The sequence below is a fragment of the Cyrtonyx montezumae genome, unplaced genomic scaffold, assembly GCF_038088225.1.
Source record: "Cyrtonyx montezumae isolate F1298 unplaced genomic scaffold, pur_monq_1.0 scaffold_6, whole genome shotgun sequence".
Lineage (NCBI taxonomy): Eukaryota > Metazoa > Chordata > Aves > Galliformes > Odontophoridae > Cyrtonyx > Cyrtonyx montezumae.
In genome coordinates this window covers 2,156,360-2,172,002 of record NW_027072067.1, presented here as the reverse complement: position 1 = coordinate 2,172,002, position 15,643 = coordinate 2,156,360, and the positions used below count along the sequence as shown (strand labels likewise).

The 15,643-nt window shown below is 41.3% G+C and overlaps 1 protein-coding gene across 2 annotated transcripts in view; it reads right to left on the bottom strand.

Moving 5' to 3' along the window:
- DOCK3 (dedicator of cytokinesis 3) overlaps window positions 1-15,643 on the bottom strand; it is a 196,392-nt gene that overhangs the window by 105,961 nt on the left and 74,788 nt on the right. For both annotated transcript variants that reach the window (XM_065749928.1, XM_065749929.1), the window contains one exon: window positions 14,577-14,731. In XM_065749928.1, coding sequence (XP_065606000.1) covers window positions 14,577-14,731 — 155 coding nt within the window. The remainder of the gene's footprint in view (window positions 1-14,576; window positions 14,732-15,643) is intronic.

The window sequence follows — 15,643 nt, the reverse complement described above, 5'->3', positions numbered from 1 at the left end:
TAAAAAGGAAATCAGGACTTCTGAGGTTGTATTTTAATCAGATAGTGTCATACAATGAAATTATACGCACACACTGATATCACAGTCACTGCTCGTTGTCATAAATATGGGGTTGACTTTTTTGCCTCAAAATGCCTTAAGTAACAAGAGAGGATTTCTAATGAAATACAAGAGCTCACAACACATGGCAGGTACATGAAGAAAGGGAAAAGTAATTCTATGACAGAGAAAAATCTAACTTTGCTTTCTCAAAGGAGCTTGTAAGTATTTTAAAAACTACTTTGAGGGAAGATCACAAGTACCTTCAGCATACAGCATCCTCTTGGTGAAAATATTTCAGAATACATAGACACAGTGCTATTGTATTTAAAAGGCAGAACTCTTGAGATGATTAAGCAATCTGTTTGCTGTTCATTTAGGAATATCCTCCATAAAGAGCTTTACACATTTATTTTCCACTAATGTGATATACTTTTACAATACCTATTTATGCTCATCTGTTGGAAAGAAAAAGCTGCCGTGAGGCTGACCAAGTAACAAAATCACCCAGTGTGTCATAGGAGGAGTCTCCAGGTCTCAATTTAAGTATGAGTGCAAGTCAAAGCACATGCACAAAAAGGCACCAGCATCTCAGTAAGAACTCAGTTCCCATGAATAACACAAGCCAGAAATGAGCACTATTAGCCATGGCACAGCAGCACGTGAGTGATCCGGTGTCGATAGGGGTCACCCTTGAACCCCAAGACAGAAGGATCACCTCTGCTGAACTTTGCAGATTGTCTGCACAATGATTCATGGACTATTTAAAAATCTTTCTTTTCAGGCAAGTACTGATGGGTTTTCTTCCTTTTCTTTTTCTTACTTTCTTCTCTTTTGTCATCAGCTGCCTTCTCCAGATGACCTGCCATAACCCTGCTCAGAAAAACAAGCCAAGAGAAGTACATGGCCTTGGTTTATGCAGAGTATTTTATAACGATGTTTTAGAAAAAAGAACACCAAATTTGTGAGGGAAATGAATCAGGCTCTGAGAAAACAGCTCTAAGCAACAAAGTTTGCTTCCCAGCAAATTCAGGCTTAATGCTCATGAATTATTAAGTTGCCTCTTTGGCTAGAAGCCACGGGGGAGGATTACAAAGCTCACAGTAAGACCGTTACTGCAAACAGTCTTCACTGTTTCCATGGAAACAGAAATTAGTTAAAATAACTACCTGCCATTTCGCTCACCATACTCAAGGAAAAACCACCAAATGTTAAGAAGGTTATTAAAGCTTGCAGGAGAAACGTAGCTGAGGACCAATTACAGTCTCCTTGGGCTCTCACGCATCCACCACACCAAACGTTTCACACCACGTTGGGCCTTTCTTTCCTATTTACACCACGGAAAGTAGATACTTGTGCTCCTGAAAGGAATCCTCTCCATCAGCTACAAAAAAAAATTAAGAATAAATCTGTATCTAAAACAAGAGACATCAGTCATACGTTGTGATTCCTTGGTCCCTGCTGGTGGTCTCGACCAAGACTGAAGAAAAGCAGGACAGCCCCACCTGCCAGTTGGTCGGCGTGAAACGCTTGAGTGGAACCACACGGAAGAGTTGCAATTCTGGATTACAACTATTTTAGGGCATATGCCATCACTGTCCATAACCTGGGAAAAGCTAATTGATCAGAACACGTTTGGATGTCTGACACAGAGATCCGCCCGTTTCACCCTTGCACACTTCCAGACAGAGGCAAAGATCTGCTCTACTCCGACATCTCACAACACATCAGACAGCAAAACCTTTCCTAGGGCTACGTGCTCATGGGATGATGCTTTTGTTCTTACTGAGCCAAAAAAAGGGGAGAAAAAAGAAAAGACAACAACAAAACCCACAGCTCATTCATTCCTCTTAAAAACTTAAAAACACAAATGGCCCTTTAAGAAAAATGGGCATCCCTGCAGACTGCTGTGTGACACTGCCAACCTGAAGGCATTTCCTGGGGAAGAGCGGCAGTGTGAGCAGAGATGGGACGTGACTGATTGTGCACAAGATCCTCTTTTAAGATGGACTCATTTAAGAAATCTCACAGGACAGAATGCACATCTCTAATTAAACCACACGCCTCTCTACACAACTTTCACATATAAATGCAGTTACTGTTTTAAATATGCAGCATTTACAGGTGATAAATGGGAAAATCAAGCAAATGGAAACACATGCACCAGAGATCTTGTTCATTGTGTACTGCAGTTAGTGAAAGCAGGTAAATAAACAGTAAATTATGTCTTCCATATCTTGCTATGGTATACAGAGGTCCATCTGGCTTTGTTCATGACCCAAACTCTGTGGCAGGCAATACTCTGTTTACCTCACATAAAGACAAAGACATCCTCCAGGCATTTGGAAGAAAAAGTCCATGGAGAAGAAGCAGCAATTGGATATACCTGTTGAGTGTTTTTCTCTCTCTTTGTGCTAAGTAGGAAAGTGCTGCTTGCATTTGTACATCTTTGAGATTCGTGCCATTTCAAATTTATTTATTGCCAGAAGTGCCCAGGAGCACAGGGAACAGGACAGGCCAACAGGGCACAGTGCAACAGACAGGAGGGAGAGGCAAGTGAGGAAGAGGTGGAAGGTCCACACGGGATGTTACCTAGGTCAAAGCAGCCAATTCCACACCTCCAGACTGCCTCTGCCAAGAAGGACAGAAGGGTGGCAGTCCTCGGCAGCTCCCTTCTGAGGGGTCCCATATGTCAGCCAGACCCTACCTGTAGGTTTGGCCCAGGGATATTTCCAGGAAACTCCCTAGTCTGATCCACCCTTCTGATTATTATCCTTTACTGATAGTTCATGCTGGCAGTGAAGTCGCTGAGAGAAAGCTGATGACACAGTGGGATCACTCCCACAACTGGAGTGCTGCAATGGAGGACTATAGGCTCTTCAAAAGGGATAGGCAAGGAAGGAAGGGCAGTGGGGTGGCTGTCTAATTATGATATACCGTATCATTGAGTTCAGGACTGGAAATAATAAGGTTGACTCCCACGGGCAAGGATCAGGGCGAGGGCCAACAAGGCAGACATCGTAGGGTATGTTATAGACTGCCTAACCAGCATGAAGAGACAGGACTTCTATGAGCAGCTGCCAGAAGTCACATAATTGCTGTCCCCCTGTGCCATAAGACAAGCCAGCAGGGAGGAAGACTGGCATGGATGAACTTTTCCTGAGGCTCCAGGAGAAAAAGGGAATCTACCTCCTGTGGAGGAAGGGGGAGAGTACACGGAAGTGGTTAGGATATGCAGGGAGAGGCAAAAGCCCAACATGAACTCAACACGGCTACTATAGTATAAGAGAACAGAAATACTTTTTTACCAGAATATTAACAGTAAGAGGAGGGCTAAGGAGAATCTCCATCCTTTACTGGTTGCAGCAGGGAACATGATGTGGATAAGGAAAAGGCTGAAGTTCTCAATGCCTTCTTTACATCTACCTTTAAATCTCAAATCAGTTATCCTCAGGCTTCCCCTGACATGGAATTCTGGGATGGTGAGCAGAATATATCCTCCACAATTCAGGTGAAAACACTTAGAGACCTACTACTCCACCTGGACTGTCAGAAGACCATGGGGCTGGATGGGATTCACTCAAGGGTGCTGAAAGAGCTGGTGGAGGTGATCGCCAAGCCGCTTTCCGTCATCTATCAGTGATCTTGGTCAACCAGAGATGTCTCAGAGAACTGGAGGCTTGTCAATGTGACTCTCATCAACAAGCAAGGCTATAAGGAGGATCTGGGGAACTACAGGCCCACCAGCCTGACCTCAGTGCCACAGATGGTTATAAGGCAGATCATCTTGAGTGAGATCACACAGCATGTGCAGGACAACCAGGGATCAGACCCAGCCAGCACAGCTTCATGAATGCAGATCCTGACTGACAAACCATTTCTTTCTATGACTGAGTAACCCACCTAGTGCATGAGGAAAAACCTGTTGACATAGTCGACCTACACTTCAGCCAAGCCTCTGACACTGTCCTCCACATTATTCCCCTGGAGAAGCTGACAGGCCATGATTTGGACAGGTGCACTCTTTTGGTGGGTAAAGAACTGGCTGCATGGCTCACAGAGTTAAATCCAGCTGGTGACCGGTCACAAGTGGTGATCCCCAGGGGTTGATACTGTTTAATATCTTTATTGATGACCAGGGATTGAGTATGCCCTCTGTAAATTTACAAATGACACCAAGTTGGGAGGAATTATTGATCTCTCTGAGGCTAAGAAGGCCTTTCAGAGGGATGCAGACAGGCTGGACAGCAGGCCTGAGGCCAAAGGGATGAAGTTCAACAAGACTGAGTTCCAGGTCCTGCACTTTGACCACAATGCCCTCAGGCAACAATACAGGCTTGGGGCAGAGTGGCTAGAAGACTATGTAGAGGAAACACACCTGGGGAAACATCTGGAAGTGCCCTGTCAACTGCAGCAGCTTATCTGTTCGCACCACCTGATTCAGTCTGCTGCCAGGCCTCAGCTGGAAGTTTTCCTTCGGAGGTGGCTGCTGTGAGGTCCATATTCATCTTCTGACACTTAGCAGGGGATTGCAAATGCAGGTCTCTCCTTCCTGGGCTTCATTTTCTCTTCTTGCAAGCCTTACTGTTTCATCCAGCCATGGACACTTTGCAACAGGTTGCAAAACAGTGCTGTCATTTTCTCAGCTTCCTTTCCTCGCCCTCCTCAGACTCACAGTTTCATCCAGCATTTTGCAGGAGGTTCCCAACTGAGGCAGGATCTTTCTGCCTTCCTCTTAGCACGATGCACAATGACACACATCCTTCAGGCTTAACAGCACAACACTCAGCAGTCCAGGCCTGAAGTTTCATTGCACTTGTGCTCCATGAATCCATGGCAATCAGTGTCCAGCAGCAGGGCTGGCCACGGTGAATTTTGACATCAGAAGGCTATGGTGACAGCAGCCTAGGCAGCATCCCAGCCATCATCATCACCTTCTAGGCATGTTCAGACAGTTCTCAGTGCATCCCACTGCTTACTCCTCCACTCCAAACTCAGCTTCTCTAGGAGCCAATGGGTGACAGTGTTGCAAGTGCTCCTCAGGAGGAGGTAGATGCTATGCACCGTTCTCTCCTCAAAGCAGCAATGATTCTCAAGCATGGCTCTCAGCCAGCTCCTTCCACACTCCTGTGGGAATCTCACTGAGGGACCATGGACTGCTCTCCATCCCCCGTCTCAGTTATTGCCTGACATGATGGATCGAGTTTACATGGCGAGGTTTTGCTGCAGGACTGACCTCTGTGATAACAGCAAGCTTAGGTGCAGACAGTGTCAAAAGAAAATCAAAATACATGCCATGACACCTTGGCACCAAGAGGGGACGACGTACATACTGCACAGAGCACAACCTTACAAATGGTACCTCACAGCACTGCAACAGCACCTGGAAGCAGCACAGTTCTGTAAACACTGGAGCACTTTGATCTGGACAGGCACAGGACGAAACAAGACAAAAATAAACCCAAAGCAACAATATTCCTCTGATCTCCATTAGAAAAACGATAATTAGAACTGCAGAAGTAGTTTTCTCCTCTTTGCTTTGTAACTGTAGTAATCCTTGAACATCCTATTCAAACCACTTCAAAAGTTTCCCTTTGCAGTGTTAATGCAAGAAAACTTTAAATGGAACTATAAAGAGACCTACATTCCCAGCATGGGGGAAATTTCCCACCACGTTCACTTGAAATACAAAGGATATATGTGGATATTTCTGGATGTATGTGGATTCACAGGAGAAATTTTCTAGATATTCTGTCAACCATTTGAAATACTTCAGAAAAAGTAAAGAAATCAGCTCTAGCATACTTCATGCTGTACTGTTCCTGTTTCTACTGTTACTGGAACACTTGTCCTTTCCTTGCTTTCAGTACCCAGCACCTATGCAACAACTCAGAAAAGCAAACAAAAGCTGCCCCCAGTATGCATCCAAAATATTTTTCTTGAAACACAGACAATACAAACTCAACTATAGGCAGTGCTGGTGGAGGATTAGCTATCCCAGCAGACTAGGTTACTAGAAGAGGCAAAAATAAGATTTTATCATGAGTCAGACAAAGAAAAAGCTCGTTAGTTGCTAAGCTTAATCCCTAGGAAAATTCTCTGAATATTAAGGAAATAATTCAGAATGATAGAAAATTATTTTTCCCAGTAGATAAAGTATTATACCAACAGTGAAACAGATAAGTGTTCTGTTCTGAAATAACTCTGAGAAAGCTGCCATTCAAACACCTAACAAATGGAAAGTTTAGTATGCAACTGCTCAATAAAACACAAATATCATTTTCTGCTTCTGAACATAGCAACTGAAAACAGAGGAACACAACAGTATTTTAAACATAATTAACAGGGAACAAGTACACACACATTACTACAGCACTACCAGACCTGCTGCCTGAACAGAGAGGTAATGTAGAAAAAAGCATTTTAGGGTCAATTCCAGCCTCTGAGGAAGAACACAGTGAGACTTTTTTGGCACAGCTCAAACTAGGTTCCAGTTACACTTACTATCATTCCTCTTTTTCTTGGTGTTTCCACATTAAGTATATCAATTTCTTTTTCAGCTGTGCAACTTTAGCTGTACCCACTCATCCAGCAACACTGTCTTTCTTTCTTAGGAATAAGGCCACTTCTTTTTGCTTACTCTTCCCCCTAACCACGTTTCCCAGCCCTCTGCCAGCTCTCAGCTGCTGAGCCTCCCTCCACCCAAGCAGCATCTCGTTTCCAGGATGTGAACAGTTCCTACAGCTGTGCTTTGCAGCATGCAGAGTCACTATGTACAGGCATTCTCCCATTAAGCATTCTGATCACACACAGACCACAGCTCTGAGGACTCAACCACCTACTGTGAACCTGCAGAAAATTTGCTATCACTGTTCCAGAAGACTACTTAGTGCTAGAAATGAAAGTTTTAGACAATGGTAAATGTCTAAAATAGGAAACATTACAAGAAAATAACCCAAAAACAAACACATAAGCACAATGTGCTTTTACTTATGATGTTTTTGCTTGTTTTCCTTGCTAAGATTTTTAAGCAGCTGATATGTATTCCTATTGATAGTTTAAAGGTTAAGAAAGCAAGACTAAAAAATTAAGAGAACCATGGAGCTAATTGTTATCAAGAACTGTATGGGGTTTCCATGGCAAGGGTTTGGCAGCACAGGTCTCCTCAGGTCTCCCAGCAGCTGCCCCAGCTTCAAAGGACGGCCCCTGTGGTAAAGACGATGCTGGAGCAGTGCTTGGAGACGTGCAGGCTGTGGGAAGCCCACGCAGGATCAGCTAAGAAGGATGACATCCATGGGAGGGACCCATGTGAAGCAGGAGCACAGCGAGCATGGAGGAGCAGCAGAGACCAAGCGTCAGGGACTGATGGCAGCCCCCACTCCCAGTTCCTCTGAGGCACTGGGGAGCTGGTGAGAAGCCTCCCTTACCTCAGCCCATGAGCTTTTCCATTCCATTTTCTCCCCTCTCCTTTTGGGGAGGAGGGTAAGAGAGCAGCATGGTGAACTCAGCTACCAACTGCCGTGCAACCACCACCGAAGCAGAGAGAGGAAGAACCGCACACAATCTGGCAAGGTTACTTCCAGCAACATCTGCATTCTGTCACCTGGACTGGGGATACTGCATCAGAGAAAACCCCTACTATGGAAAAATGAAAACGGATGCCCCAGAAGCTCATCATTTCTAAATGTACAGACATTCAGCGTGCGGTGAATTTTATTCTCCGCTTTCTAAACACTGTCACAGTTTCTTTTTAAAACCTAAAAACCAGGCAGTATGGTGAATTTTGTCAGTTCAGCTCTGCCTATCAGAAGGTAATGGAAGTTTAGAGATACTAAATCAGATCACCGCAGACTGTAGAAGTGTGTACTCTTCCTATTCTTCCCTACACTGGAGAATTCTTCTTTACACATCTAGCATCTCAAACTTTTATAGATTTGTATTCCAAGCTATTTTGGTTGAAAAGTATCTGAACACCACTATTTACATGATCACTGCTCTTAGCCCATATCCGACTCCAGATCAATGTTAATAACAGTAGTGCCATTTCAAAAATCCTGCTGTACCCTTGAGAAAATGGCCAGATGCTTTCACTTCACGTGACCTGGAATAGCCAAACCCAACCACCGTGATAGGGACTAATGGCAACTATTGGAACATCATTACGTTTATAAGTCATATTTCTTAGAATTGATTTGTAAGTGGCATTAAATTCATAAGATAAAAGGCGGGGATAACATGAGTAGTGAAGTCTGCCTCACAGCATCCACCCAAAAATTAAAATACTTCCATGAAAACCACATTTTTATATCCCTTATTAGCATTAGGAACAAAGTTGTATTTTCTCTCATTTTGTATATTGCATAAGCATTTGAACACTGGCAGGACTAAGTGTTCTGAAACCACTGCATTCCTACTATCTTATGGAAAACTGGCTTGGAAAGAAAGACACTTCTACCTTTCTAGTCTTTTAGAATCACTGTGAGACTCAGCTCCTTCATGGTTGTGCTTGTGCTTCTTTAGCCATCTGCTAAGAAAGAATAGATTACAATCATATTCTTCAGCGAGAATGTGAAAGGGCATCTCAGCAAACAAGTTCTTCTCACAGCGAGAAACCTCAGGTCTAAATGGCAACCTTGTTAACAGCTCCACATAGCAGAGGGAAGAATCAAAGAAAACCTGAAGCTGCTTCAGAAATGGACTTCAAAAGACTTCTCTACTGCACCTAACCAATCCATGTTGGCTTCTATTAGAAAAGCCACACACATTTATCAATTAACCACTGAACTACAGTCCTGTTTCAACACTGCTGCATGCTTTCCCATCTAACAGGCTCCGTGCTTCGTTGTCCCAGGTAGAGAGGAATCATAAATTTTGTTATTCTAAGGTAAAACCTTTGGAGGTAAAATATTCAGCCAAAATACCTTTTCCAGTCAAGATCAGTTTTTGTTATGGTACTTCCAGGAAGCTAACAGCTGATTACTAGTAATATATTAGAAACACTTCTAATAGCAGATTCTTCTTTAAGAAGAAGAATTCTTCTTTTCTTCTTTTTTCAATATCATCATGATGATTGAATCTTGCCTACTATTTAATATAGACCATTTATTTTAACACACACCTTCGGGTTTGTTTATTTTAAGAAGGAAGAAGGAGGAGCAGAGACAGATGTCTGCCCTATAAAATGTACATTTTGTTATTCCTTTTTTTTAATCCCACATCTACTGATGTTTTCTCCTAAGTGCATCCCTCCTTACATCAGACTACAGATGTGTTATGCTTATGATGCTTATTGGGACATCAACTGATAAGAAAAAAGGTATTATGTATACTCTGGTAGTACTCTGTATCTGAGAACAAACTTGTACAGGCAGCTTACATTCCAGCAAACATTCCTCAGTAGGACATCATGCCCTGACCCTGTATCTGGAAGTCCAAACACACTGTTTCCAGTCAGGTCCAAATTTATCAACTAACTAATAAGGAAAGATAAAATAATAGTTAAGTATGCACTCACTGTGTAAGGTTATCTAGTATATCATCATTAACGTAAAGCCTAAAGCACATTTTAGTATAAAGTACCTAAAAAAAAGTGAAAAATGCTAATCTTTCCAAGTTAATAACCACCCAAATTGTTAAACAACTGCCTTGCCTCTCCTACATTCATCTCTCATTGCTGTGCTTTACACTCCCACAAATTCAGTCTCATGAATGATTATGATTCCATTCCTCTTTTCCTTCTCTCCTTTCAACAAGGAGTATTTTATTTGTATTTTCTTTTCTAAATCAAATTCTTTCTAATGATAGCTAGAGAAGAAAATTCTACTAATTCCTTTCGGACGTTTCTCCTATAATGAGAACAAAGAAAAGAGTCAACATTTGAAGAAAACAGAAATGAAAGGAATGCATTGAGAGAAGCAAAAATACTTAAGAGATGAAAAACTCAGGTAACTATTTGTTGAGGTTCTGAAGAAACAGATTCCCAAAAAAAAGGAGATATGAAAAAAACCCAGTGGTTAAAACACGGTGCTCTGAGCTTACTGCACCCAGACAGACATTGTGGAAATGAGACCCTCCCCAGAATAAGAAGGATAGAAGTTTGCATACACAGGAACTAGCAATAGCTTTCATGGTCAGTAACGTAGCATCATTCCTCTCTTTTTATTGTACTGTAAGATAAATGGGTCCTAAGTACATACATTTATATCAGCTCTTTAAACCTGATGATCACCAGTGATTTCCACAAGTCTCCCATGTATCAGAGATTAAGGAGTCCAGGTTAGGAAGCATGCAGGCAGAAGGAATATATGGCTCTGCATTTGCAGGCATACATTTCTCTGTTTCACCATAAAAACCTAACTCTCTCCCTCACCTGTAAGTGACAGCTATCACAATTCCCTCAAAGCCATCTTAACACTGAAGAACTGTGGAAAAAAACCATACTGAGACACAAAGAAGACAGGAGCTGCGTGATGCACCTAGAAATGAAGAGCAGTTCTCAGCAATACACAGCCATTATTTCTCCAGTTTTATATTCTTCCATCCTTGGTTTTTCTTATCTCTCAGTTACTTGCACAGGCCCCATATAAGGTATTGTCAATTGGATTATATTTATTTATCTTTCTCTAATTTCAATTTGATAAGCATCATTCGAATTGCATTTCACTAGAAGATACATCCATCTTGTTTTGCCCCTCTACAGCACTGAACAAAAACCAAGGCACAGTTAGTAGTCAGACAATAATTAAATAGATCCGTGAAAGCAGTGCCTCATGCAACACTACTTCATTCTCTTTATCTGATGAAGAATCACAATTAGTAGAACAAATTCAATTTTCTCAGAGTGGTACACAGATTGGTTTCCAGTTCAGCCAAAGACATCCAAGCCCAAACTGCTAATGTCCAGAGGAATTCTTTTACACCATCTCATGCCATGACAGACGCATTGAAGATATCCCAATGCTTGTTTCAGGATTCAGAGCATTCGGAAGGTCTTTCACAGGAAAAAAAAAAAAAAAAACCACAAAAAACAATAAATTGCACAGGACAAACCAAAGTAAACTTGCCATCTTCTGTGCTGTAAGAGGGAGCTGGATATGTTGCATGTTCCCCAGGGACTTTCTGAATGTTGGCATAACCACTATCATAGTGCATAATATATGCATTTGCCATAAAATTGCCATAAACTGAAGTATTAAAGTTTGGTACCAAAGGCTTTCTTGCTTGTATAAGGCATTAAAAGTAAAAATGAGGGACAGATTTTGCAACAAAAACTCCTGACTACTTTAAGACATACAAACAGACTTTCACCCTTTTGGTGTGAGCCATTATCTCAAGCTCAACTGGCAGGCTGTTTCTGTTATGGGCTGACGAGTTACTGAGGCAGATGTTTCTTAATCCTATTCTATATAATCCAAAGAATTTATTATAAATAATTTTGTCAAAGTAATAAAGTTTCCTTTTTTTTAAAATCTGATAGCAGTATTATTCTTAGCATCTGTATTTCCCCACTGTCATCTCTTATCTTCTTCTTTTCAGACAGCACAGATCACTGTACAGTATCACACGTGCAATGAGAACCTAAAATACCTCAAACTGTATTTCTATTGCTGCTGCACTCTTCTGATCGCTCACATGTAACTGGTGCGTGTTGTTACCTCCACTGCTCAAAAAACAGTGAAAAGTTTAACTCAGACTTCAGTAAACCTGAGTAGGAAAAAATTACTCCAACTAATTAGCTGAATGAGATTTGTAATCTGTTACTGCAAACAGTCTTCACTGTTTCCATGGAAACAGAAATTAGTTAAAACAAAACAAGAGACATCAGTCATACGCTGTGATTCCTTGGTCCCTGCTGGTGGTCTCGACCAAGACTGAAGAAAAGCAGGACAGCCCCACCTGCCAGTTGGTCGGTGTGAAACGCTTGAGTGGAACCACACGGAAGAGTTGCAATTCTGGATTACAACTATTTTAGGGCATATGCCATCACTGTCTATAACCTGGGAAAAGCTAATTGATCAGAACACGTTTGGATGTCTGACACAGAGATCCGCTCGTTTCACCCTTGCACACTTCCAGACAGAGGCAAAGATCTGCTCTACTCCGACATCTCACAACACATCAGACAGCAAAACCTTTCCTAGGGCTACGTGCTCATGGGATGATGCTTTTGTTCTTACTGAGCCAAAAAAGGGAAGAAAAAAGACAACAACAAAACCCACAGCTCATTCATTCCTCTTAAAAACTTAAAAACACAAATGGCCCTTTAAGAAAAATGGGCATCCCTGCAGACTGCTGTGTGACACTGCCAACCTGAAGGCATTTCCTGGGGAAGAGCGGCAGTGTGAGCAGAGATGGGACGTGACTGATTGTGCACAAGATCCTCTTTTAAGATGGACTCATTTAAGAAATCTCACAGGACAGAATGCACATCTCTAATTAAACCACACACCTCTCTACACAAATGCAGACGGTCACTGTTTCTTTTAAATATGCAGCATTTACAAGTGATAAATGGGAAAATCAAGCAAATGCAAATTGTGGAGAAGTCAAGGGAATAAAAGTCAGCTGGAATATGTGGAAAAGGAAATGAAAAGTCACTACTACTTTTTTTTTAATTTAATTTTTAAACAAACACACATGCAAAAACCTTATAGAAATTCTCCATAGCTTATATCTGTCTAAATAGATTAGTAGTTGAGTTAGGTTTATAGTGTGCTAGGTGCCCAAAGCATGCTGGAAGTCAGTCAGTCTCCACCACAATAGTGGAAAGAGTTCAGATAAGAAATTCATCAACATCATCATCACTTCAGAAAAGTCAATTTGTCCTTCTCATTCTGAAGCACTTGCAGAAGCTCTGCTAAGTTTTCACTTAAATGCACTATTTCCTGAGGCATACAGAGGAGGAAAGAAACTTCATCTTATAAAGCAGACATAAACATATCACTAAATTTACACCAGAGTGTTTGTTTTCCACTTTCAAGTTTTTTTTTTTTCTAAAACAGAGCTTAACCTCATTAAATACTTCTTCCCACCCCTCTTATGGGATGTAAGACAATATAATTTGCTTTCACTATAGCAGATGCATAATGTGAAGTGCTAAGTAGTAACTGTTTGCACATCTGAGCACTCTTATATATACTTAAATCTCCCTGAGCCACACACACTGCAACTCTTACTTTTTTTTAATCACTGGCAAGAAGCCTTCAAGGCTTTCCCACTCCATGTTAACATACTATGCAAAATGCAGCCCAAGACAATTCCTCAGCAGAAGCACTTTCTGAGGCCTTCCACAGTCATGGCAGCAGTTTGTCAGTTCCTCTTTCCTGCAGCTTTTGTCATCTTAACAGTTTTACTGCTTCATGGTATTAAATAATTACAGCTTATTTTATTGGCCATTTTTTGCTTTCCTTCTTAACAGGTATTTTCTGTTAACCCTCTCACAGAGGAATCATAGACACGTGCTCCTGTCTGTAGCAGTACAAGAATTTCTCAGGCAATGGTGGTGAGCATGGTGCAGTATCACAGTGGCCTTTGTTGCCACATTTTGCAAAATAATTTATAAGTTGACAAACTAAATGGGGCAGACATATTCAAAAGATGAATTTGATTCATTACAGCTTTCTAACATACAAGACTTTTTTTGAGTGGGATTTATTTTGAAAAGCTACAAAGCCTTTACCATTGTACTCTGAGCTCCCCTGGACAGCACAACGTTCTTCCGAAGAAAGAGAAGAATGTTTTGGGGCTCTTCCCTCAGCTTAGAGGGAAACATTTGCTGAAATACATAGAACAGTTTTAACCACAGCATCGAAAGTGATTAGTGTCAACTGTCAGGACATGCTTCAATCACAGCTCAAAAAACCCAGACATGCTGTGCTTCAGATCAGGCCACACTATCGTTAGCCTCGTTTCCAAGACACACTGCAGTCATTGCAATACTCTTCTACTCAGTCTGATATTTTCAAAACACACTTGTGAAGGAAAAATGCACAACATTTCATACTTCCTGACATTACTATCAGTTACCTCAAGGTACTGAGCAGCAGTTATCCAGCCCAGACACGAGGATCAACAGAAATATCCCACTGGATATTGGTAAAGTAGTGATGAAAATAAGCTATACTGTATCATGCCTGTAAAGCAAGAACTAAATGAATGCTCCGGAGCCTCATTTCAGCACTCAAACACACAACAGTCCTCTTTTGGAGTCACATTGCATGACACTGCAATTACTGATACTTCTCAACAGCCCTAGGAAAGCAGCTAGTAAAACATTAAGACCTCCAGTAAGGCATGAAGATCAACTGAGAAACCTAAACAAAACTCAACTATTCGGTGGCTGTAACGCATTGGCTATTTACAAGAACCAGGTTTCATGCATAATGTTTGGCATTACTGAGTCCATGTATGCCTTGTAGGACTATCAATTCATGATCTCTCAGTGTGCTTTCAGTTGTGATACAAGAGCAACTCATGCTTTCCTCCAATAATACACATGCTTTCCTCACATTTGAGAATACTTATGTATTAAGTCCTACCTGATCTGCTTGCCTTCTCGAACATCATATAAAGAAAAAAAGACATCAGTGTCTTCTCCAATTGTATTGTAGGTGAAGCTCTTCAGACTGAGGAAGAAGTGATGAGGCACTGGCATACGGCAAGCATCTCCATGACGCTGACGAATTGTATCCACCTGATTAAACAAACCTTTTTTACTTGGTCACAAATAAAGGACATGACTGAGTTGATAATTTCAACTGAAACTTTGATCTCTTTTCTCTATCAACTAAAGCTTAACCTCAAATATATCCGATCTTAAAGACAGACAATGAAGTTTTTATCCTGTCTTTTACACTGGATGAACTTCTACTCAAGTTTTTAAGCATAACATTTATTTATTTATTTTTTTATTTAGTATCTGCAGTTCATTTGTGGAAATCATTTAGAACCAGACTTTAGAAGCTGACAGCCCTGCAGATACAACAAAGAAATCCTAATGTTCGTTGGTCACACAAGCAATCTACAAAGTCAAACAGCAGAAAGGTTTGTATGTTTTACTTAGTAGATCAAGACCAATTTACAACAGTGAGAACTGTACTAAAAAAAAGAATACAATTAGAAATAACTTCTATTTTATTTTCATAGCACTTTACATCTGTTACAGCCTGATGTTAGTAAACATATTGCACGACTGACCTAAGCTCACTAGGCTAGTCTCCTCTGAATGTGTTAGACAGGCAGACACTAACAAAGGCAGCCTTAATATATTGTCAGAGTTTCAACTCAGATTTGCAGTAGACTTCAAAACGCAGCTTAAAACAATTTTTGCTCTGGATTCTGAATTAAATCCAACTAAATCCTCACCCTTTAAAGACTTGCACCTGTGCAAGCACAGCTCCCTAGGAAAGAACAGATCCAGACTTCATGACCAAGAAGGGATTACGTTATTACAGAGAGGACATGTAAAACAAAAACCTCCTAAGTTACATGTTAGCAGGAAGAAAGGAGACTCACACAGGCAGACTGAGGCTTCTGGTCTCACTAGAGAACTTGCTCTTTGAAAGAACAACTGAGAGCTGAGGAAAAGAGGCCTAAGCAGACTTTG